The 22750-nt window shown below is 44.6% G+C and overlaps 1 protein-coding gene across 3 annotated transcripts in view; it reads left to right on the top strand.

The window, feature by feature from the left end:
- The first annotated feature begins 3815 nt into the window (after positions 1-3815).
- mtcl2 (microtubule crosslinking factor 2) overlaps positions 3816-22750 on the top strand; it is a 41725-nt gene continuing 22790 nt past the window's right edge. The window contains exons 1-3 of one of the 3 annotated variants that reach the window (XM_028993754.1): positions 3816-4908; positions 6748-6972; positions 10914-11072. In XM_028993754.1, the coding sequence (XP_028849587.1) occupies positions 4045-4908; positions 6748-6972; positions 10914-11072 (1248 nt within the window). In that variant the 5' untranslated portion in view covers positions 3816-4044. The remainder of the gene's footprint in view (positions 4909-6747; positions 6973-10913; positions 11073-22750) is intronic. The other 2 variants (XM_028993752.1, XM_028993753.1) reach the window with 2 other exon arrangements.

Below are 22750 nucleotides of genomic sequence, written 5' to 3'. Positions count from 1 at the left end.
CACCAGACAATGGTGGACTATGATCAGTGGGTGGTGCATAATTTATGAGAGATAAGTTTGCCCCCCTCATGTATTACCCTGCTCATCAATAATAGAGATCACAGTCACCGATATACCCGTTTTTTCAGGTGTGCTGAACAATGATAAGAAGCTGTTGTTTGCAGTGACCTTCTCATAACAATGTGCTCCAAGTTTCTGAGCGAATGGATGGGATGAAAGTTCTGCAGAGATGGATTTCATATGCTCACAAAAACACTGCTTTGGTGAAGCAGTGTTTTTGTTGAAATCCTCACATTCTCATTTCTATCCTGATCTGGTTTCTGCCCCTGACATTATTTCCTTGTATTAATAGGGTAACAACAGAGAACAATTTCTGCACAGCACTGAATACAATTGTCGACCTTTTTATCAGTATGAGAAGCTGGTGAACTGGCCACAGAAAAGCGCCTCATTCATTCAGCATTATGCACGGTAATTACACAAGGGCCTGCTTTGATTTTTTTTCTTTTTTGCAAGAAACCATTCTGTTGCACTCGTTGACCTTAATTCTGTCAAAGCTCATAGTCAGTGCTATTGGAAACAAAAGCACCTGCATCGTTCAAGTTTCACATTTCAAAACACACCGGTTTGTTCAACAACCTTTATTTTAGAAGGGTCTCTCGACGTCTGCACTGCACAAAATTCACCACTAGGTGGGGCAAGAGAACTCCTTTCGGTGTACGGTCTTACAGAATTTACTTTACATTTACGAGCAGACACTTAAAAGCTCAAACTATTCGCACCAACCATCAGACAATAAACAAATAAAATGATGTTTAGTCTAAATTTCAGTCTCATTTAATATGCATGTAAATAAAGAGATGTAGTTTGTGCAAATATAGTAAACAATGTTAAAAAAAAGTAATGTCATACATGACTGCTTGTTAAATCACTTGGGACACAATTCCCCCTTCTGTGGTCTCCAGAGTGACGGTTGTTACGATGGTGAGTCCACCATCGCCGTCATATTAAGAAACAGCACTCTGGAGAGAAGGCTGGTCCATGCAGCACAGGCGTATCACGCTTTTTTATCATTGACGGTAGAGTAGGGTTGTAGATATCATTACAATTCATTTTTATTCATAAGTTCCAGTGCTGCGGTATCATTCCAGTAAATGCACACATATCTCCTTTCTGAGAAATGACTGTCCTTGCGGCTTTTTATTCAAACGACTGTGAATAAAGGTGTAAATACAATATTATGATGCTTTTCTGTTGAAATGTGTGTTTTGCACTGTTGATGAAGATCTCTGGTCTGAAAAGACCTGCTTTGTGTGGATATACAGATGGACATGTGAACTGAAGCATATTCATTTTCTTTGATTGGGTGGTAGAAGCCTAGTGGTAACCTATGAACAGGAAGACCCAGGTTCAAATCCCACTTACTACCATTGTGTCCCTGTGCAAGACGCTTAACCCTAAATGTGTCCTCTGCTTTTAATCATCACCCTTGGTGAGCAGTGGGCAGCCATGAAAGGTGCCCGGGGAGCAGTGTGTGGGGACTGTGCTTCGCTCAGTGTAACCTTAGTGGCACCTTGGCGGATCGGGATTCGAAACTTCTGACCACTGCTAGGCCGCCACTGCCCCTGCATTAAAAATAAAAATATATTAAAGTAATGAAAGGATATCTGCTGCATACAGTCCAATAACCTTCATAATGTTTTCATGTAGTTTGGGCATTTACCTTTATATGTATTTTCTTGTTGCCCCTCACATTTAGTAATTGTTATAATATTTCATTTACAAACTTCTCCAAGCGTCTAGATTGTAAGATATAGTGTCTTTATTTCTCCTTGGCCTTCCCTCAGGGATTTCTTACATTTTGTGGAAATGCTTCTCTTCTTCACTGTTCAGGCATTTGACACACATAGGTGAGCTATTAAAAACCCAGGGGGGAGCCATTGTTCTGGTCGCTCGGCAAATGATCTCCATCCCCGGCGCTGGCATCCTCTGTAAAAATCTTCACAATCCAACATCAAATTACAACGGTTAGGCTGTCGTCTGTTCCCACCACTGCGCTGGCAGACACAGTGGCATTTCAGATGAGCCGGTGACCAATGAATAATTCACACAAAACGAGGGCGACGCCAGGGTGCTTATGCCCTGCAATTACCCGGTAATGAATGGTTAATTGTGGGGCCTGGATTGAGTAGTCCTGGTGATTACACGGATCCTCAGAGGCCACCAGAAGACCAGATCCCGGATAGAAATGTAGTAAAGACACTCTGCTTCAGTGGAAGAGCTCGCTACTGGATCATGGAAAGTGAGTGATCCAGTGAATCCAGTGATGATCCAGTGAATTGAATTATTTAGTGGTGGCCTCTGAGGATCTGTGTCTAATCATCTGCTGATTGAGGATAACTTGAAAGCACGTTGTAAGTCGCTCTGGATAAGGGCGTCTGCCAAATGCCATAAATGTAAATGTAAATGTAAATGGTTAACCAGGACTACTCAAGGTGGCCTAGCGCCTAGCGGTTAAGGAAGCGTCCTGTAATCAGAAAGAAGGTTCGAATACCGATCCACCAAGGTGCCTCTGACCGAAGCACCGTCCCCACACACTGCTCCCCGGGCGCGTGTCATGGCTGCCCACTGCTCACCAAGGGTGACGGTTAAAAGCAGAGGACACATTTTGTTGTGCCACCACGGACTGTGCTGCAGTGTTTCACAATGACAATCACTTCACGATCAGACACCCAGGATTATAATAAAAAGAGCTTCTGGAGCTTGTGGGACACTATGTTCTCCTCATTCATTGACTATTTAAAAAGTGGACAGGGAAAAATAACAATAAGACTTTGTTCAGATGTGGATTGACTGGGAGATGGGTATAAATTAATGATGATTAAAGAAAACACGTCATGTGGTGCTGTGAGCATTTAAATATTTTCATCTGGTCGTGTCTGATTTTCACTTTCTGCACACTCAAAAAAAGGAAAAAATGTGTCCAAATGAGAAAGGCGCGTCACTCCATTTAAACACAACATAGATCTCAATCAAAAACCATCTTTAAGTAGGAATTTTCTCTGACTAAGATGAATTTCACATCCGTGTTACAGGTCAGATCCATCACACAGGAAGAAAATGCAGCCGATAATGCAGAATGATGGTAGTAGCCTACTACTACTACCTTCTGGTTCACACTTGCATATGAACCAGAAGACCCAGGTTCAAATCTAACCTTCTACCATTGTGTCCCTGAGCAAGACACTTAACCTTAAGTTGCTCCAGGGGGGGACTGTCCCTGGAACTACTGATTGTAAGTCGCTCTGGATAAGGGCATCTGATAAATGCTGTAAATGATGATTTCAATAATTAATCTGAAGGCATTAAATATTTCTACATGAACTGCAGCCGTTAATAGGTTAATCGCGACATAATACAAGTTATGTCGGTAGTAGGGGCGGTAGCAGTCTAGTGAACCAGAAGACCCAGGTTCAAATCCCGCCAACTACCATTGCGGTCGTCTGGATAAGGGATTGTGATAAATGCCATAAATGTAAATTATGTTACACTCTGTTATCCCTAAGACAGGAAGGAGTGGTTTACTTATACCAATGGTTTTATAGCACCCACACATATCACTTTTTTCTTCTTCTTTTATTGCACAATAATCACCAACTATTTCGGACGCAGTTCCCCAAAACATGTGATGTCACTTATTTTATTTAATTTTTTTTTAATGTTTTTTGCACATCTAGGTCAATGCGTGCATCACGCAAAATAACTACTAACTCGGTTGGTCTCGGTTTCTGCTCCCAGCAGCAGCAGACGAGGAGCCTTGGTGGCGGTAGAGATCCGCGGATGAAGAGGCTCCAGGAGATGCCGTCTGGGCGGAGTGAAGCCTCCTTCTTCCCGGCGCGCTGGCCGCTCCTCTCCTCCACTCTTCAGCTGCACGGCGGAGGAAGCGAGACGCGCTGAAAAACCGACGCGCGTAAACTCGGTCGTTTTTTTTGGCGCGATTGTTCATTTTTTCTCCTTATTATCGTGTTTGCTAAAGCGGAATGAATGACAAAGACAAAGGTTGACGCCGGTTCTCCCACTCAATTCGCCTCGCCCAAAGACAAGAGGCTCCGGCACCGGATGGAGAGCGCCAACGGGAGCGCGGAGGGCGGCCCGGCGGAGCCTCTGGAGCCGCAGCAGGGCGACGCGAAGCCGGCGGCGCAGCCGCCACAAGTGGGCGCGAAGAAGCGGGTCCACCGCGCCCCGTCGCCGGCCAGGCCGAAAGATGTACCCGGGTGGTCGCTCACGAAGATCAGGGGCGGCATCGGCGCGCCGACGCTGAGCGTGAAGCCCGGAGCCATTCACATCGGCGGCCGGGCGTCCAGGCGCAGCCCGCTGGGCGGCAAGGAGGCGAAGCCGGAGAAAGGGAAGCCGCTTCCGGCCAGGTCCGCGGCCGGCTTGCCCAAGAGCGCCGGCAGGGCGGCTAAAGTGTCCCGGAGGAAGGTCTCGGACGCCAGCAACGCCTCGGACGACCTGAGCAAAGACTCGGGCTGCGCCCCGGGGAAGATGTCGCCCACGGACAGCAGCTCGGAGCTCTCCGACTGCGCCTCGGAGGAGAATAAAGTTTACGCGGACACGCTGAGCAGCGACACCGAGTCCAGCAGCCGAGGAGCGGGAGGCGGAAGATCGGCCGCGGAGAAGCCCCACGCCAAAAGCTCCGCGGAGAAGGACCGACTCTCCCTCAGCCTGGAGACCGGGGAAGGGAGCATCTCTCCCGGCGAGGAGAAGTCGGCGACCTCCTTCGACAGCCGGATGCCTGCCAGCACTTCCCTGGCGTTTTCCGACCTGACGGAGGAGTTCGTGGACGGGATGCACGAGGAATTTGCCAGGGAGATCGAAGAACTGCGATCGGAAAACGACTATTTAAAAGTAAGCGGCGTCAGCGGACAAAGGGGTTTGGTTTCAGCCTTGCACGACTAACATGACATCTCTATTTAATTTGGTTATGGCTTGGCGTCAATGTTGAATATTTTATATCCAGATCAAAAAATGGAAATGCCAATTTTTGGAGACAAACCCGGCTTATTGATTATTATTCAACTCTGATCCAATGGAATTAACTGAGCAATGTTTGCTCCATATAGTGTATATTACTTACTTACACACACACACACACACATATATATATTTGCTTTTTCAGATTGACTAGAAATAATTATGTGTACAGTGCAAGAGGAATGGTCTGTTGGACGCCCCTCCCTCAAGGCGGGGATTGTCCAATCAGAAACGCAGCCGGACTGGTTACATTGTCACACCATATAATATTATTAATAATTATATTATTAACAATAATAGTGTAATTTAAAACATAAACATTATAATCCATATAGGTAAGAAATACAAATGAAGACTAGAGGCCAGGGGCAAACTTATCAATAAAAATACATTAATAACAAATAACATGCAAAGTAAACGGGATTGAGATGCCCTACGTTTGCATTTTTAATGCTGACTAGGCAATTGTAGCGTGTGGCTCCGTGTCTTCATAACAATTTTTTAAAAATATAATAATACTTAACGATACTAGTCTGAGAAGAGAGACTCTGGCAGCTCATTACCCTGAAATTTGAGCTGTGCACATGATTACTAATAAATAATACTAATAAAATGCATCACGTGTACTGCCTCTTCAAACATCGATAAACCGTTCGTTGGCTTCGATATACCGAGAGGAGCCCGACGATCCCTTTGTCCCGCCAGGACGGCTGTACGAGGACGGGACGCGCGCGTGTCCGCGTCGGGCGCGAGGAGTGCGCGTGCGCGCGCGTCCAGGTCTCCTCGGCGCGCGCACGCGAACGAGAACGCGGCCGACGCTGCGGCGGTCCGCGCCCACCTCCTCCCACGCCATTGTTTATGCGCGCTCTGCGGTGGGTGACCCACATTCGGCGGGGTCGGCCCACGGTGCCGTGCTTATAAATACTTGATGGGACGGCTTTGTCAGACTGAGAATAATTCCCCCTGTAAACACGGCGTTAAGATGTGAAAGCGAGGAGGGGTTTTGGCAAAGGATCCTCCACGGACTCATGGGTCTGCATGTGGATCTGATGCAGGTACCACAGAACTGGGTATTGCAGAGATCTGATCTTAATTAAGATCCCCCCATTCATAATGACAGCTCACTATGAGGTATAATTATTATGCCACGGTGGACCTTGGCATGAGGTTGGCGCTGATGGTATGGGGTTAAAAGGCATCGCTGTCTATGCAGGATCGACTTTTGGCGTGTGTTTGATAACGATCTTATTAATAGTGCGGATTATAATCATTCACGATAACCGTAATTTCCAGGACACTGCCTGTTATTATCACATCCCCATTATATCGAAGGGAATGGTGGTTGCTTTCCTCTTCCCTCCTCCGGTGGCACGTCTTTGGTGGCGGTGCCGTATTTCCCGGTCCCTGCCTGCCAGGGAAGGTGTTGGTATACCGCAGCACGGCTCTGACTGGCCACCCTCTGCCTCGCCCGCACCCAGTAAAAACACACGTCAGCATATAATAGAATATTCTGAATATGCTACTAGAAAGAATGGGCTTGTACGTAGTTTATGACAATTTCTGATGAAAGGAGAACTGGTGACCGGATGCTACCCATGCGATGAGCATCAGTGTTGGCGAGATGTTGGTGGATGAGATCTTCAGTGGTCCTCTGGGCTACAGACTTTCAGTCTATATGTGAAAGATGAGGATTTTCCTTCTCTCTCTCCACAGGACGAGATGGAGGAGCTTCGCTCGGAGATGCTGGAGATGAGGGACACGTACTTGGAGGAGGACGTGTACCAGCTACAGGATCTCCGGCAGCAGTTGGACCAGGCCAACAAGACCTGCCGCATCCTGCAGTACCGGCTGAGGAAGGCAGAGCGCCGTAGCCTCCGGGTGGCCCAGACGGGGCAGGTGGACGGAGAGCTGATTCGCACCCTGGAGCAGGACGTCAAGGTGAGGGGGGGGGTCATGGAAGATGGGAGAGGGGTGAGTAAAGCAGGACAGGGGGATCTGAAGGTAGCAGCACAGTACAGTAACTGGGTTTACATTTACATTTACAGCATTTATCAGACGCCCTTATCCAGAGCGACTTACAACCAGTAGTTACAGGGACAGTCTCCCTGGAGCAACTTAAGGTTAAGTGTCTTGCTCAGGGACACAATGGTAGTAAGTGGGATTTGAACCCGGGTCTTCTGGTTCACAGGCGAGTGTCTTAACCACTAGGCTACTAACACCCATTTTTGGCGTATGGCGGTTTGGCGTATTACTTCAGAAAATCAATGCTGCAGAACTGAGGCTGATGAAGAAACCGTAATGTCTCACGATGGGACCTGAAGAATCATATGCAGATACGTGCTCTGAAAAAGGAGTATGTAAACACTTAAATATGATCAATTTTATAGTTCATCCAAGACCATTTCAGATGTTTGGCCAGGGTCAACCTGTATTATTTTTACATATGCAAACTCGGTGTTGATGTTCAAAGAGTTGCAGGACATGAATTTGTCACAAAGTGACCTTTCTGATTTCTTCCTCGTGAGACGAGGCTCTGGTGATGTCATCGCCCCAAGGCCATGGCCTCTTGCATCTGCAGTTTCACCAAATATGGACATGGGGCACGCAGGGAGACAGACAGGACGATAAAGATAATATTGTGCCTTGCTGCCGCTGACTTCATCTTTCCTCAGACAAGTGGCCCACTCTTCTCCTTGATTCAAATCCGCAGCCACCAATCAGAAGGCACTCTCCTGAATTCAAACGGACCAATGAAACGCAAGAAAAGGGAAATTCACCCCAGTCTGGCTCCTGCCAGCAGCTGTTACGGAGAACCCCCCACTATTGGCCGAATGGGGCCTGTTGTTTGCTCGTTCTCTTGGCCGACATGAAATGACCTGGTCTCTGCTTACAGTAAAGCGTTGCTGCGCGGACATGCAGCCGTTAAATTCTTGTGTTGAGTTTAACCTGCTTCAGTGATGCACCAGAATACTCATCTCAGCAGATGAGACCCAATATTTTCCGGATTTTACCGTTTTTGAATGCTGGGATGCAACAGTGCTTAAACTGGAAAGTTGTTTATAGCACCCTGCACTTCCATCCCGCGATACAGATATAATTCGAGCCACGGGTCAGACGCTCTTGTCCAATAGGAAGACGGCACTAGTGGATACATTTTTTTGCTGTAGTGGTTCCCACATCCTGTCACATCCTGTGTTGCAGCCATGTCCCCTGTGTCTGTGGGGAAGGGAGGGCGGGCAGGGATGATGATAGAGGTGGGGAATGTGCTTCTGGAGATTTGGTTTGTTTGACTGAGATCCCCGTGCCATTTCCTCTTTTTTTCGACACTACTCACACATCTGGGTCAAAGGGAGGGAAGACAGCCATGGTGGACGCCTTGTGTCCCTCTTTCACCCTCGTGTCAGTGTGAGAATAAGTCATCTGCATGAATGAATGTAGGAATGGGTGTGATTAACTGAACGGAAGACGAGTGGCAATGAACTTATTCGCGTCTCACAAATAAGTCAAACAATCAATATAAACACTGCAATTAAATTATTATAATGGCAATTTAATTTGACTCAAAAATACCTCATAAAACATCATTAAAATCCATATATTGTCTAAACCATAATTGTATTATTATTACTAACGTTATTTATGATTCGCACTATAATAAAAACGTATCGCTCCACCCCTTTGTTCCGGCCCTACCAGCAGAGCCATGTACCATGACCAAACAGGCATGCACCATGACAAAAAAAGATCCTCCCACTTTAAAACAAACCTTCTTTCATGATCAGGTGTGGAACTGTTCTTTGGGATTCCTCAGCAGAAGCTCTGATGCTTCGCTGCAACCGGAGACTGGTGGGTATTTTCAGGACGTCAGAGCAGTCGGGGCTGAATGTGGGTTTTGATGGGGAAATCCAAATCCAGATCATAAAAAAATGGTCGTTATCGGCGCTTGCGGAAGGCTCCTCGAAGTTAATGAGCCATGTCTAAAGCTGGCACAATAAAACAGCAAAGTAAATGGCGGGTAAACTGCTTGTTAAAGTGAAGACGTCTGGAGTTATCTGCAAAAGGGAGATATCTGGGCAGCGGTTAGAAACGGTTGAAAAGCTACGTCTGTGGTGTCCGCCTCAATTTCAGAGACAAGATCTGCTGGGAAAGTCGTTATTCAGCGGCCGTTTTTTCCGAGCTGGCAGCTGCTGCACTGCTGACAAGCAGAACAAAACACACACACACACACACACATGCAACTCCACATGTGTTCATTCATAGTTTTGATGCCTTCAGTGCGAATCTACCAACGTAAATGGTCATGAAAATAAAGAAAACACATTGAATGAGAAGGTGTGTCTGTACTGTATACACACATGTCAAAAATATCTCCCTTTGACATCAGATAGTATGGAGCATGCTTGGAGTTTGTTGGGTTATTTTTTTGGTAATGAAAGCTTCTAACTACCGTACAGAGACACACACACACACCTTGAGGCTAATCCTATAAGAGCATGTCCCTCTCACCCTCATCGACTCTTCTTTGCAGTCTGGCTCACACCCAGGCCCTAAACACACTTTAGCTGTCTCGCTTTTTCCCATATCAAAGCAGAGGCACAGACAAAGCCAGACAGCACCAGGTGGGGTTTGTGGACAGGAGTGGCTGATGTGGAGGGGTGGGCTGCAAATTAATTTCCACCTTCAGGAGTGCGGCAATAAAAGGCCGCCGTACGAGATCAGGGCCGTCTCGCCGTAAAGCATCAACTTACGAGCGCCGAGCGCAACCTGGACGCTTCCCAGGCCGTTAATGAAAGAGCCCATTGATTTTACTATTGAGTTTGTCTGCTCACCTCTAACCTCAGCCTGTACAGACAGAGGGGAAAAGAAAGAGAGAGAGAGAGAGAGAGGAGAATCTTTGTCTCTCAACTACAGATGCCACAAAAGATGCTGCTTTTTCAGCAAGAAAAAACATTGGTTAGCAATATTTAATAGTCTGTAGTGATACATTATTTGGCAAGGTCTAAACCGGGTAGTTGAATAAGACATACCAGGCGTGTGTTTTATGCATTGAAATTCACTTTACGTTTTGGGAGTTACAAGTTATTTCCAAAAATTGCTGCAAAGGTGGCAGTGAATCTGTGCTGCAGTGATTTTTAATTAAATTTGATCAAATTTGTACATGACCCTTCACATCCATTTTATCTGAGTTTACAGTAAATAGTATTTAAAAGTATTTTTTTTTATATGGCCTATCGTGTATACCCTACACTGAAGCCATGTTTAGTGATTTACGAAAATAATACAGATAACATAAATAATATAGATGTTTTAACTTACATCCAATAAACATTAACTGTGCGAACACGATCGTCTCCACGTCACCCGGATGAATAAAGGAGAAGGAATGGGACGGAATCTGTGTGTGGGACGATGGGTCGGAAATAATAATAAGACAGGGATGAAAGGAGGTAGAGAAAGGATTTGAAGTAGAGCGTGGCGTTCTGCGCCGTGGACTGCAGAGGTGCTGCGTCAGGCTGGGCTGCTGCCTCGCATTCAATTAGGAAGAGGAAGAGCGAGACCCCCCTTCCCCACGCCTACAGCACACAAACGGGCCCTGTGTTCAGGTCTCCAGTCCTCTGCCCTCGCCCTCTTCAGTTCAGCGCGTTCTCCTCGTCACATTCCACACGAGCGAGTTCAGCCCACTACAGTGTCACTTGAAACCCGGCAATAAGCCACCTTCGCGAGGAACTGATGCAAATGCAAGAGAGTTTCAACCCTTTTTACATAAACAGAGAGAGCCAGTTGGAGTTGATGACACAGTGCCTCTGGTTTCAGATTTGGTTTAAAATAATCGCATTCTCCCTGTGCGTTACATCCCCCCCTTTTTTCTTTTCTTTCAGGTGGCCAAAGATGTGTCCATCCGCCTTCACAACGAGCTGGACGGCGTGGAAGACAAGCGGACCAAGTTGGAGCAGGAGAACGAGGATCTGAGAGTCCGGCTGCAGGACTTGGAGGTAGCCAAGCAGGTCCTGGAGGTCGAGTTGGACAAAAACCGGGAGGTAGGTGTGCAATGAATTCTGTTTTTTTTACCCTTTACCCTTTCACATGGTTGCATACTAGTTGCATATTGTTGCTGCTGCCCTACTTTGCCCAATAAGGGGCAGTGAAGCAAAAGTGATCGTGGCTCGGCTCCCATTGGTTACTGCGTCTTTCTCGATCATCTGTAACTCAGTGTCCACCTACTTGGCTTTGCCAGTGGTTACAAATTGCTGGATTTCCATGGTCAGAATTAATTGACCATTTACTTCTTGCTACATGGCATAATGGTAAATGACATAAAAGTTGAACACCAATATTGAATGATTCAATAAAAAACAAGAAATTCTGAAAACGTCTTCCTGAGCCATAGAAGAAGTTGGCTTTTGGATTTGTAAACTCTTAAAGCCACTGGATGAACCAGTTAAATGAACCAGATTTTTTTTTCATCTACATAAGCATTTTGAGGTTTGATTTGAGGTTTGTCTGTTGTACTATTTGCTGGATTGCGTCATCAAGGCTTGGTCTCAAGGGATAGAAAAGCCGCATTTATCGACGGACGCAGTAGTGGCAGGCCGGTGGGCGTAGACTGGAAGGACGTTGGTGTAGGGGTGTCCCACCAGGGTCGAGTTGGTAATCCAGATATGGTTGTTGTAGCAGGACGGGTGTCTGGCAGGCTCGCTGAGTTGAACTTTATTACTCCTGACTGGCTGATTGGACGTCTGGCTGACTGGATAGGCCGCGTGCTGTGTGGGCAGGGTCATGTTCACGCCCAAAAACTATTTCCAGGGTAACATTTATATTTATTAGTCCCACTCATGTGCTAGACACTGGGTCAAGAGTCAGACATCAGAGCTACATAAGTGGAAGCTGCAATTGTAGAGGTTATAAACCCATTTGAAGGGCTCCATAAATTAACATCAGAAGCTTTGACATTTTCACTTCCTCCGCTAAATTAACCTCTGATTAACCTCTGACCTCCCCATCATTAGGAAGAAAGTTTATGGACTTCCCACATGTTCTTGCTTAAAAAAATTGTTTTATTTTTCACACTCACACACAAAAACAAAAAAAATGCTACATACCAGAACGAATGAACAGTCTGGATAGCCGTATTTTACAGATGTTTGTATATACACAAACATACACATATTCACATATTCATGCATATACAACCATATGTAGAAATACATATATCTACATATGCATATGTAGATATATGTATTTCTTTACTTTACTTTACTTTACTTTGCAGACGCTTTTATCCAAAGCGACTTACAGGAGGAAGGCAGCAGCAATTCTCGTTCGATTTCTATAGATTTTGAGTTTACAAAACTAAGAGCCCTGATAAAGCCTAACTTGTCAGAAAAACAACATGCTCGGAAATTGTTAAGTGGTAGACAAAGAATTATTTTTTTTGTGCAGTGTGTGTGTGCATGTGCATGTGTAAGTGTTAGATTTGTCTGAATTTTTTTTTAATAAGTGGGTTGAAACACCTCATAAAAGATCACTTTTTCATTTTCTTCATTAATTTCAACCATTTGTAATAGTTTAGTGGTTCTTTTTCTGTCCCTACTTTGGATATTGGCCCACCAATCCCCTATAGTCCCATCAAAATTGTTGCAAAATAGTTGCTGGGGACTTGCCTGGAATGAATTAATTTTGTTTCTTGGCCAGTTGGTCACGTTTTTGGGCTTGTGTTAGCTACAATATTCGACCAATATGTTCAAAATACATCTCATCCACTGGGGAACAGTTGAGATCACATATTCTCAGTTTGTTTCCATAGACATAGAGGTGCTGCTAGAGCAGTGTAAGAAGGTGTAAGATAAAATAAAGCTACATTTCCTCTTGTTTGTCCTTGTTTGAGAATAATTGGATATTTTGCGTTCATTTGATGATTTGATTTGATCTGTATGTTCTCTTCATGTTGAATGTACATTGTATTACCTGTATAGGTCTGTGAGGACATTCCTCTCTCCACACTCGTTCAGGTGGGGACGCCTTCCTCCAGCTGCTGTGTCAGCACTATCAAGGTGGTGGTGCTGAGCAGTAATGGGGTGGGGGTATCTGTGTGTGTGATGGAACAGCCTCACACTGAGATGAATGGAGGGGCAGGGTGGTTTCTGTGTGTGGGGTCCCTGGCAGGAGTCGAGATGTGGGCGTAGGAGATTGGGGGTGAAGTGTCCTTGATTTTAAACATCAACGAAGTGAGGAGGCTGTAAAGGAGGACAAACCCCCCCTCTCTCTTTCTCATTTCACACCCTAACATATTCTGTCTGTCTGTGTGTGTTAATTCATTTGTGTGTGTGTGTGTGTGTGTGTATGTGTGAGGACAGATGTGTGACCACAGGGGTGTTTAAAGGGCAATTTAATGTCTAATGCCCATCTCTTTAAAGCCCTTTGTCCCTCCACCCCGACACGTGTTTTGTCATTAGCCCTGCTTCTCACGGAAATGCCTCTGAATGGCTGCTTCTGGAGTTATTTACGGTCCTCAGGAAGAGCCTTTTGTTTCACTCTGATAGAAAAAGACGTCTTGTGGTGGAGAAAAGGAGAAACACTTCAGAACAAAACTAAACCTGAACCTGCTCTGTTCTTTTTCATTGCAGTATTTCATGATTTTATTATTACATTTATTTGCTTTTAGATTTGTATTATTAAATGCTTATTAAGGAATATCATTTGACTGATTATGGCTTCCATTACCCTCAAATCTGCATCTTGCTGGCAAGAAGTGTAATATTTGCATATGATGTATTGTTTCGGGTTTAGCAGCTCCATCCAGGGCTCTAGACAGCTGTGTTTGTCCAGACTGAAAGCTTAATTCTGGGTACACAAACAGCAGACATGGGCGGCAGTTATGAGAAAACCCCCATCAAAGGCCGCAGCTTCACTGTGTTTGTTCCGGTTTGACGTCCATGTTACTTCTGATGCTTCCAGTCTTTCTGCTGGGCTGAATAAATCGGCAGTTATTTACAGAAGCTGCTATAGAACATGAACAAGGAGCATTATTCACCACGTCAAGCGAAAAGATTTTATTTTTAACCAGATCGGCAGCAATTCTGATAATGATGGGCCACAAGGGTCCTATATGAAGCGGATTTTAATTATCATAAACATATACAAAAATGTGTGTGGGCACAGGGCGTCTCTGCAGATCTTTGCTTGAGCATTCATAAAACTTGTTACCCCGACAGCCTACATCCACCCCTGTGAAGACATTTTTGTTGACAGCGCGGTTTATCAGCCACAGAAGTGACTGTCAAACTGCTACACAAGGGCCAAGCAAGCACTTGCACTGGGATTAATTTTTCAAAATCCACACAGATCTGAATTTTCCTAAGACCCGACGAAATCCTGAAGTACTTTCATGCTCCAGTAAATGACATATGAAAGATGCAGGGGAGAGAGGTCAGGTGCGGACAAGGTTTTTAGGGGATGGGGCTCTGCCAGAATCATTACTTTTTTATCTAATTTTTTTGTCCTCTTCTGAATATTTTAGTGTTTCTTTATCTTAGTTGGTCTTACATTATTTTTTTTCTAAATGTAATCAGTGGAAGACTTAGTCTAGTTTAGGCCTAGTTTACTCAGTTCAGTGCAATGATGGTTTCTCTCAGTCAAAGAAAATGTTTCATGATATATGAGCACCTGTTACCGTAGTTACTAAGCAACGTGTTTCGCTAACCAGCCTTTTACCTGGTAACTGTACAAAATAATGTACAGTGATGCAACCTGGATGATGCACCCTAAAAATATCACAGTATTCTTCACAATGTTGATATTATGATATGATGAAATATTAGCATTTTTAAAAATGACCAAATAGTTTTATAAAAGAAAAATAGACATGATAAATACACATTTATACATTGATGTAAATAATTATAGTATAGTACAGTGTAGAATTTAGAAGCCTGCACAGGCAGAGGTTTTTATAAGATTCCCTGTCTATAATGGAGCCGACTCTCTCCCCCCTCTCTCCATCTCTCCTTCAGGCTCTCCCACCGTACCGGGGCTTTGTCTCAGACCCCTCCGGCTGCTGATTTTCCACCCCATTTTATTTATTTAATTTATTTTTTAATACATACATGAAAAGGTTAACTGTGGGTTTTTACAGTGTCAGATTATCTAACCCCACGGGGTCTCGTATAGGAGATTTAATGTGCTGTTAAAAGGCTGGGGGTGCGTCGGTCCAGGCGCTGTGTGTCTGAGGGGAACCATTGTTGTCTGGAAAGAACTGTCGATGGACCAATAGGAAGAAAATGTAGTCTGTATTATTTGAGTGTGTGAAGGGGTGTTTAGCAGGACAGACAGTTTTATTGGTAGCCACACCTCTGAGGGATAATTGCTCCTGCCAGTATGTGCTGTGTGTGTGTGTGTGTGTGTGTGTGTGTGTGTGTGCGCGTGTGTGTGTGAGTGGCAGGGACCAGCCGCCGTCCGAGTGATACGTATGAAATAAACATGATGACATGAATTGGATATTCTTTGTCTGCTGTGGGGCATTGTGTGGCTGGTTGTTATACGGTGGTAGTAGCCTAGTGGGTAACACACTCGTCTATGAACCCGAAGACCCAGGTTCAAACCCCACTTACTCCCATTGTGTCCCTGAGCAAGACACTTAACCCTGAGTGTCTCTGATTGTAAGTCGCTCTGGATAAGTAAATGTAAATGTAAATGGGTGTTTTCATGTTTGTGTTTAAAAAGAGCGAAGATGAAGGCTTCTGATCTGTGGACAGCAGAAAGTGGAGATGAAAAACACATCAGTACTTGATGGATTATACCTCTCCTTGGTTATCTGTTAGGTGCAGCTCATTGAACGTGAAGATCTGATTGCGGCTGCTTTGGTCTTGGCAGATCATTTGTAAACCGTGTGTATGTGCCTAACACACACACACACACACACACTCACTTTGTTGAAAGCTGCCAGCTGTATTTTCAGTTTTAACCATAGCCCCATGCGTCTGTTGCTTAGAAGCAGCGGCTGAAAAACCTCCAGAGAGATTTCTGGAGATCTGACACTAAAGACACACTCCTGGTGCCCCGTGTCAGTGCTATAGATCCTCGGGCAAATGCAAAGACTGCAATGGGGAAACTACTAAATGGTGCTGCAGATTAAACCCATTTAGACAGGAGACCACAGTAAGTGGACCCAGACCTGAGCTCATAAACAAACACAGTGGCCAGACAAGAGTTAAAATGACCAAAAGCAGGACGTAGATGTAAGTTAATGTGATGTAATGTATCTTTAATTCATCATAACTATTTAAATTTTATACCCTTTGGGACAGGCAGCATAAATTATGGATTCGTGGACACTAATGGCTAGAACTGGGAGACGGAATCGTGTCCATCTCCATGAAAGCACAGTCCAATTGGGATCTCCTCTAGTCAGATTCCTATCCATTAAGTGAAAGAAATCGGCTTTTATGTGAGGCCTGCGTTCAAGGACTGAGCTGCACTTCATTGGTAATTCTGCATTTATGAAGAGAACATATGCTAAGAAGAGTTTTAAAGGCACTTTTTTTGCAGTGTGTCTAAGGTGTGCGCTATACAGTAGATGATACAGTATGATATCTTTGGATGTCATGGCAGCTCTTAGATGAGCCTGTCATTGGAAATTACAAGCAAGTCCCTTTACAAGAGTGGAGAGGGTCTTAAAGTCGCTTTTGAGGATTACATAAAGACACCGCAGCAAGACCAATTTAATTTCTTGTTCATCAATTTCAGAAATGGCCGGACCTGTCCACAGACTAACGTGGTGTCATGGTAGAATAGGACTACGATCACATGACCCTGAGTGAGTGAAGTGGATAATGACAGGCAACCAAGAAGTGAAAATAACTGCGCAATTATATCAAAGCAATTGGGCTTTTATTGGTCCAATCTAGAGTGGAAAAAAACTCTATTACTGCTGCTGCTCCAGGAACCAGGACAGAGATGGAGAGAATAAGTGGAGAGGATAAAAAGTGAAATATGAGCTAAAAATGAGGAGCCATGATGGAATAATGAAAATGTCATCTGTCCAATATTAGCTGTTGGAATGAAGACAAATCAAGTCTTCATGAACACTCACACAAGGCAATCAAAATTCAGATGCACTACTACTAATTCACCATGCACTAAAGCCAGAAATATGTCAAATGTGTGGCAATCAGCAGTGAATTTGCATTAATAAAAACATCACAGCATTCCAAATAATGAAGGTAAATTTGACAGCCAGGGGCCAATGGGCGATCACAGCAGGAGCTCCTGGTCCAATTAGGCTTGATGGACCAGGACTCTATAAGAACCGCCCAGTAGGTGCTGCCACACTGATGTGGAATCACCCTCCCTTTTTGCCCAATGTCCTTCTTCTGCAGCTTCTTCCCCCTTGTGGGAGTTAAGATATTATTTTTCATAAATAAAAAAAAAAGACCTTTCAGAGCTCATTCATTTTGTAATTTATTTATGCTTACAATGAGACGTCTAGATTACAAAAAATAAAAGTTAGACATAAGACATAAGCTTAGATTGGCAAATGATTATATGGTGGATGAATGTTCATTCAATAAGTATAAATTGTAGGTATAAAATATAAAACAGGTCTATCTGTCCATCTCCGTCTATGCATCTGCATATCGGTAGCCCAGTTTTTGAATGAAGTAATATGTGCTTTATTCTTTGTATAGAAGCGCAGTGACACTGTACCTTAATTTTATTGTTCACTGAATTATTGATGAATACTGAAAATGGTAAAAAATGTGTATTCTTTTGTCCTGCAGTAACTTGAGCAAAACACCAACCCCTGTTACAGCAGCTCCATCGCAATCATCAGACAGCCAATCAAAGGGAATATGATTGGGCAGAATTTTTATTTCATCACATTAAAATGATTATTGGCCATTGGAGTGTGTAGTGGACCACTTCAGCTGCCTTTGCCTGACTGATCTCAGTGGAGAGCACCGTTTTTAGGTCAGGCTTGTGCCCACTGACCTCCTCTGCTGACCAGCTGGGCGCCGCATCCCAACCTCCTGCTGCTTTCGAACTTTTCCCTTTCAGCACCGAACCACTGCCGCAGATCAAAAGCCCACAGATTTATGCCCCGATATAATCGAGTCTCTCGGCACAGGTTTCTCGCCCTCTTGCTCTGCGCTTCAACGACCTTGCAACACCATATTCAGCCCTGCAAGGCACAAGGGAGCGTTTGGCACCCATTCTGTGGGAGACACTGGACGTATGAGTGAGTTAGATGAGCAGAATTGTGTGTGTGTGTGTCTGCTAGAGCCTTCAGCAAAACTGTTTTTGGAGAGCATCTTGTCTGCTATGATGCCACCAGTTTCTAGAGCGAGAAACCATATCACTCTTGTTTTTTTTTTTATCAGAACACAAAACTGTAACACTCGGATTCCACATCAAGAGGTCCAATTTTATTTGTTTTCCCCATGAACAAAGTGAAGCGTGTTGCTGTGACTTTACCATGGTGGGACTGCCCCAGTCTACCCTTCTGGGCCGAGCACGTCAGCAGCCAGCAAGCCGCACTGTAATGGGTGTCAAGTGTTGATGATGTTGTTAGGCAGTGCGGGTAAAAGCATGTGATATCTGATTCAATTACACGCCGGAGGGGGTGGAAAAAGCCAAAGTCACAGGCCGTTTTAAGCTCAGTAGGGAAGTTGTCCCTTTGGGCTGATCTCTGATCAGTTTGATATTAATTTTCCACCATTTAAAACCAGGTAATGTTTTCTGGACAGTGTGGTCGAACATGGCTGTCACTTGAGACGTCACAAACCCAGACAGGTGAAGTCAGCTGAGGCCAGGTGGGCAGAGTAACAGGATCATCTTGAAGTGAGTGATGAAATGGGACAAATGCGTGACCCATTCATACATTTTCCATACCTGAATATCTAGGTCAGGGTCTCAGGGAGCCTGGGGCCAATCTTGGAACAGGAATGGACCCTGGACAGGGAACCGATCTAGTCATGGATGATCACACAGACACACACAGGCTGATTTTGAGTTGCCAGTTCAAAACCCACAAAGCCCCAGGGTTCTATTGGGGGATCCTTGGAAGTCAAAAGATCTGCCAAACCAGTTTTAAGAACCATTAGAACCATTGCGGCCATTGCAACCTAGCCTGCATTTTCAAAGTATGGTGTTGCAAGTCTTTGTATTGTAAGAACAGTTTTTAAAATAGATTTTAATTGTTAGATATATGATCTAGTTTTAGAAATGTGACATGTTCACCGACATTGACAAACGCTGACAATCATTTCAAATTCCAAAATGATATGACAACAAAAAGAAAGGCAAACTAAAGATTAGAAGAGTAAAACTGACTTTCCCACTCCATTGAGTTTAATTAGACAAAACGTATACTTCATGAAAATGTCTGGAAAGGCGCCTCGGTTACTGGAGATGCCATCAGTCCCTTCTGGTTTCTTATTTTCAGCCACATGGTTAAGGCCTTATTTGTATTTTTTTTCTTCTTCTTCAGAGTAATTTTCTTGATGAACCAGCATACATACAACTGTTCCACACTGCAGGAACTCTGCACGACGCCGTACCCCTGAAACGGTTTGGGGCTTGATTGGGTTTGTGTTGGAGATTAATGAGGAGCGGGCTGCTGCCGCAGACACCTGTCAGCAAGTACAATATGCTCACCATGTGTGCCATGGATGAGGAACACAGTGAGGATTTTCTCATTTTACCCCCCTTCCTCTGCATGCCCCTCAGCACACACACACACACACACACGCTAACATTCTGACTCATGTAAATCTCTTGCCAAATGAAACCACCTGGTTTTACCACGAATGTATATATTTGATCATACGAGATCAAAAGAGAGCTGAATGTTACAGAACTAAGGCAAGAAATAGGTCTATTGAATGTAATGGTACATAATCTGTATGTAGGTCAGGTCAAAATGACACTTTCATAAGGTAAAAGAGTCACATAGTCTTCATAAGGTACAACCATAATTCATCCGTAACCATAGTAACCTGCCAAAAGAGCTGCATTTTGGGGATTATGGCTTCAAGATTTTTTTCATCAGCATGAATAAATGCAGTGCCTGAGATGAAGTGTTCATCAAACACAAATCGAATGTAATTTTCCTAATTCGCACACGGTGTGGGTCTGTGAATATTTTGCTTGGCCATGCCTGGTAGCCATTTTATCCTTAGTGTGCCTTATTTTTGTTATAAATTGTTTGCCATCCATAATCAAATTGTACTTAGTCATCATTATGCCAAGGTATCAGATGGCACATTTGTGATCGCATTTTGATGTCTTTGCACTGGTGAAGTATGAAATGACAATCTGATGCTAATGATAATGACAGGACACCATCCAGTAGATGAAAATTATAAATATTCTTTGTGGTTCCTGTCCAATATATCAACGTTCCATGAACATTTTCCCTAGGAAGCAGAGTTTGATTGTTCTGTCACAATTTGACGATTACAGAATAGTGTTGGCATCTCTTTAATTACAGATTAATTATATAAATTGAACGTATGACATTTAATCTTCAGTCGCAGCACCGACTGTAGCAAAAAGTAAAATGCCACCTCGTGGCATTTTGGTAGGACCTGTCAGGCTGTAATGGGCTCTTGGTGCATCAGATGGGGACAGATGACCACAGCTCTGTTTGATCCTTGTCTTTTTATGTGTGGGACAAACAGAGGGCGTCCATCAAAGAGCCCATGAGACATTAACCCATCACTCAAGGCCACAGTGCCTCTGTGTCAGGGGCAGAGCTTTCTTTAGCCTGATACCTCCATCCGTTACTCCTGAACCCTGCCAGGTTCCACAAAGGTGCCGCACAAAAGCGCATCCAGCGTGCTGTGAACTCTGTGAGTTATCGACATTGGTTCTCAAAGAGGAATCACAAAACAACAAGACACAGCACTCAATAAAAATACTTCGATGTCAAGAGAATATTGAACACGTAACACAACGTAAAACACAGACACACACTCACAAATCCTACTGCTTTAAAGTAAAGTTAAAGTTTAAAGTTAAGTGATTGTCACATGTGATACACAGCAGCACAGCACACGATGCACACAGTGAAATTTGTCCTCTGCATTTAACCCATCACCCTGAGTGAGCAGTGGGCAGCCATGACAGGCGCCCGAGGAGCAGTGTGTGGGGACGGTGCTTTGCTCAGTGGCACCTCAGTGGCACTTTGGCGGATCGGGATGTGAACCGGCAACCTTCTGATTACAGTGGCCGCAAGGCCACCACTGGCCCTGCTGCTACGTCCCAAAAGGCTTTATACATATTCATAAAAGCATTTCACCAGTAGCCCAGTAAGAAAAAATAGTATTATCACCCACTGAAATAGAACCATGCACATGTTTACACTAAAGTACTAAAGAAACACCAGGCGGTACGGCCCGGTTAGACCTCTGCTACCTGTGATGGGGCTTAAAGGCGGCAAGGGTTGTGAGACGAAGCACAAAGAGGCCAGAGTGTGAGGAGAGTATTCAGCGGGTCACCCCGTGAGACGCTGTTGTAGACAGATGGATCTGTAGGAGGGCAGAATTGGGCCATTTGAGGGGCAGAATGTGTGTTTGTGTTTGGCTTTCAGATTAGAACATATGGACACTCCCCATGCCCCTGTGGTTACAGCTGCTTTCATCTCAGGTGTCCCCAAGGAAGCAGAGGGTGCAAGTGAAGGGGGGGGGGGGGTAATCTGTGTCCCTACAGATTATTGAACCAACACAGGGTTTGAAGAAAGGCTCGGCCCAGTCGCCATTGGTAGCCTAAGCGCCGTGGTCGTCAGTCCACAACGTGCTGCTCTCTGGTACACAAGGTGATAGAATGAGATATTTGACCTCGTAAGTGAATTAGCACAATTAGCAACTGTAAGATTGTACTTTGTATAGATTTTAAATGACATTTCGTACTTTGCTGTTAGACCCAGTGTTGGGGTCACACCAAAGGTCAACTGCTTAGAGATCAGCAGCCATGCACCTGCCTTGTTTTAAAGTATGTGAATCCTACCATTTCAGTCCAGGAAGGAGGGGCAGGCGGGATGAGGGAAGCTGTCATCACCGATTCTGTTTCGTTAATACAGAGAGAAATCCACACGTCAACAGGATTCCAAGGGTTTCACTTTCCTGCTCTGCCCCTTTCTCCTCCTCTTCCTGCTCCCTAATTCATCAATTTGTTCCATTGGCCTCTGTCAGTCGGAAGCCAGAATCTGCTCTCAGAAGCGGTTGTCATGGGAACTCATTACGGTTTGTGGCCATGGTTGTGAGGCTGTCACAGACTCTGCCTAAACGAACACTTCCGCCTCTGCCTAGTTCTGTAGACATCAGTCTGTCTTAGCGTTCGTGCATCTTCCACGTCTACTTATCACTTTTTTTTCATATTTCAACCTGCTGTTTGTCAGCTTTCTCCATCGGTGATCTTTTCCGCCCTGAGAGGCTTTAGCAAGGCCCTCTGCTTTTTTGAATTTCACTATAGGGCCACTGTGGGGGTGTGTGTCATGACAATGGAGCCCTGACAAGGCCGTTTGGACGTGGGGGGTTGTCCTACAATGAACCCAGCCTGCACTCACCCTTGGTCTTCTCACTTCTCACACTGACGACCCCAGTCTCAGGAATCCAACAAAACCCTCAGTGTTTCCAGAGTACGTAAGCATGGAGTAGAACTCCAACATGCTGCCCACTCACACTTTACACGCTACAACAATGTGTTCATTAGTCAACTC

Source organism: Denticeps clupeoides, chromosome 10 (assembly GCF_900700375.1).
Source record: "Denticeps clupeoides chromosome 10, fDenClu1.1, whole genome shotgun sequence".
In the NCBI taxonomy this organism is placed as follows: domain Eukaryota; kingdom Metazoa; phylum Chordata; class Actinopteri; order Clupeiformes; family Denticipitidae; genus Denticeps; species Denticeps clupeoides.
This window is presented reverse-complemented; position numbering and strand designations above follow the sequence as displayed.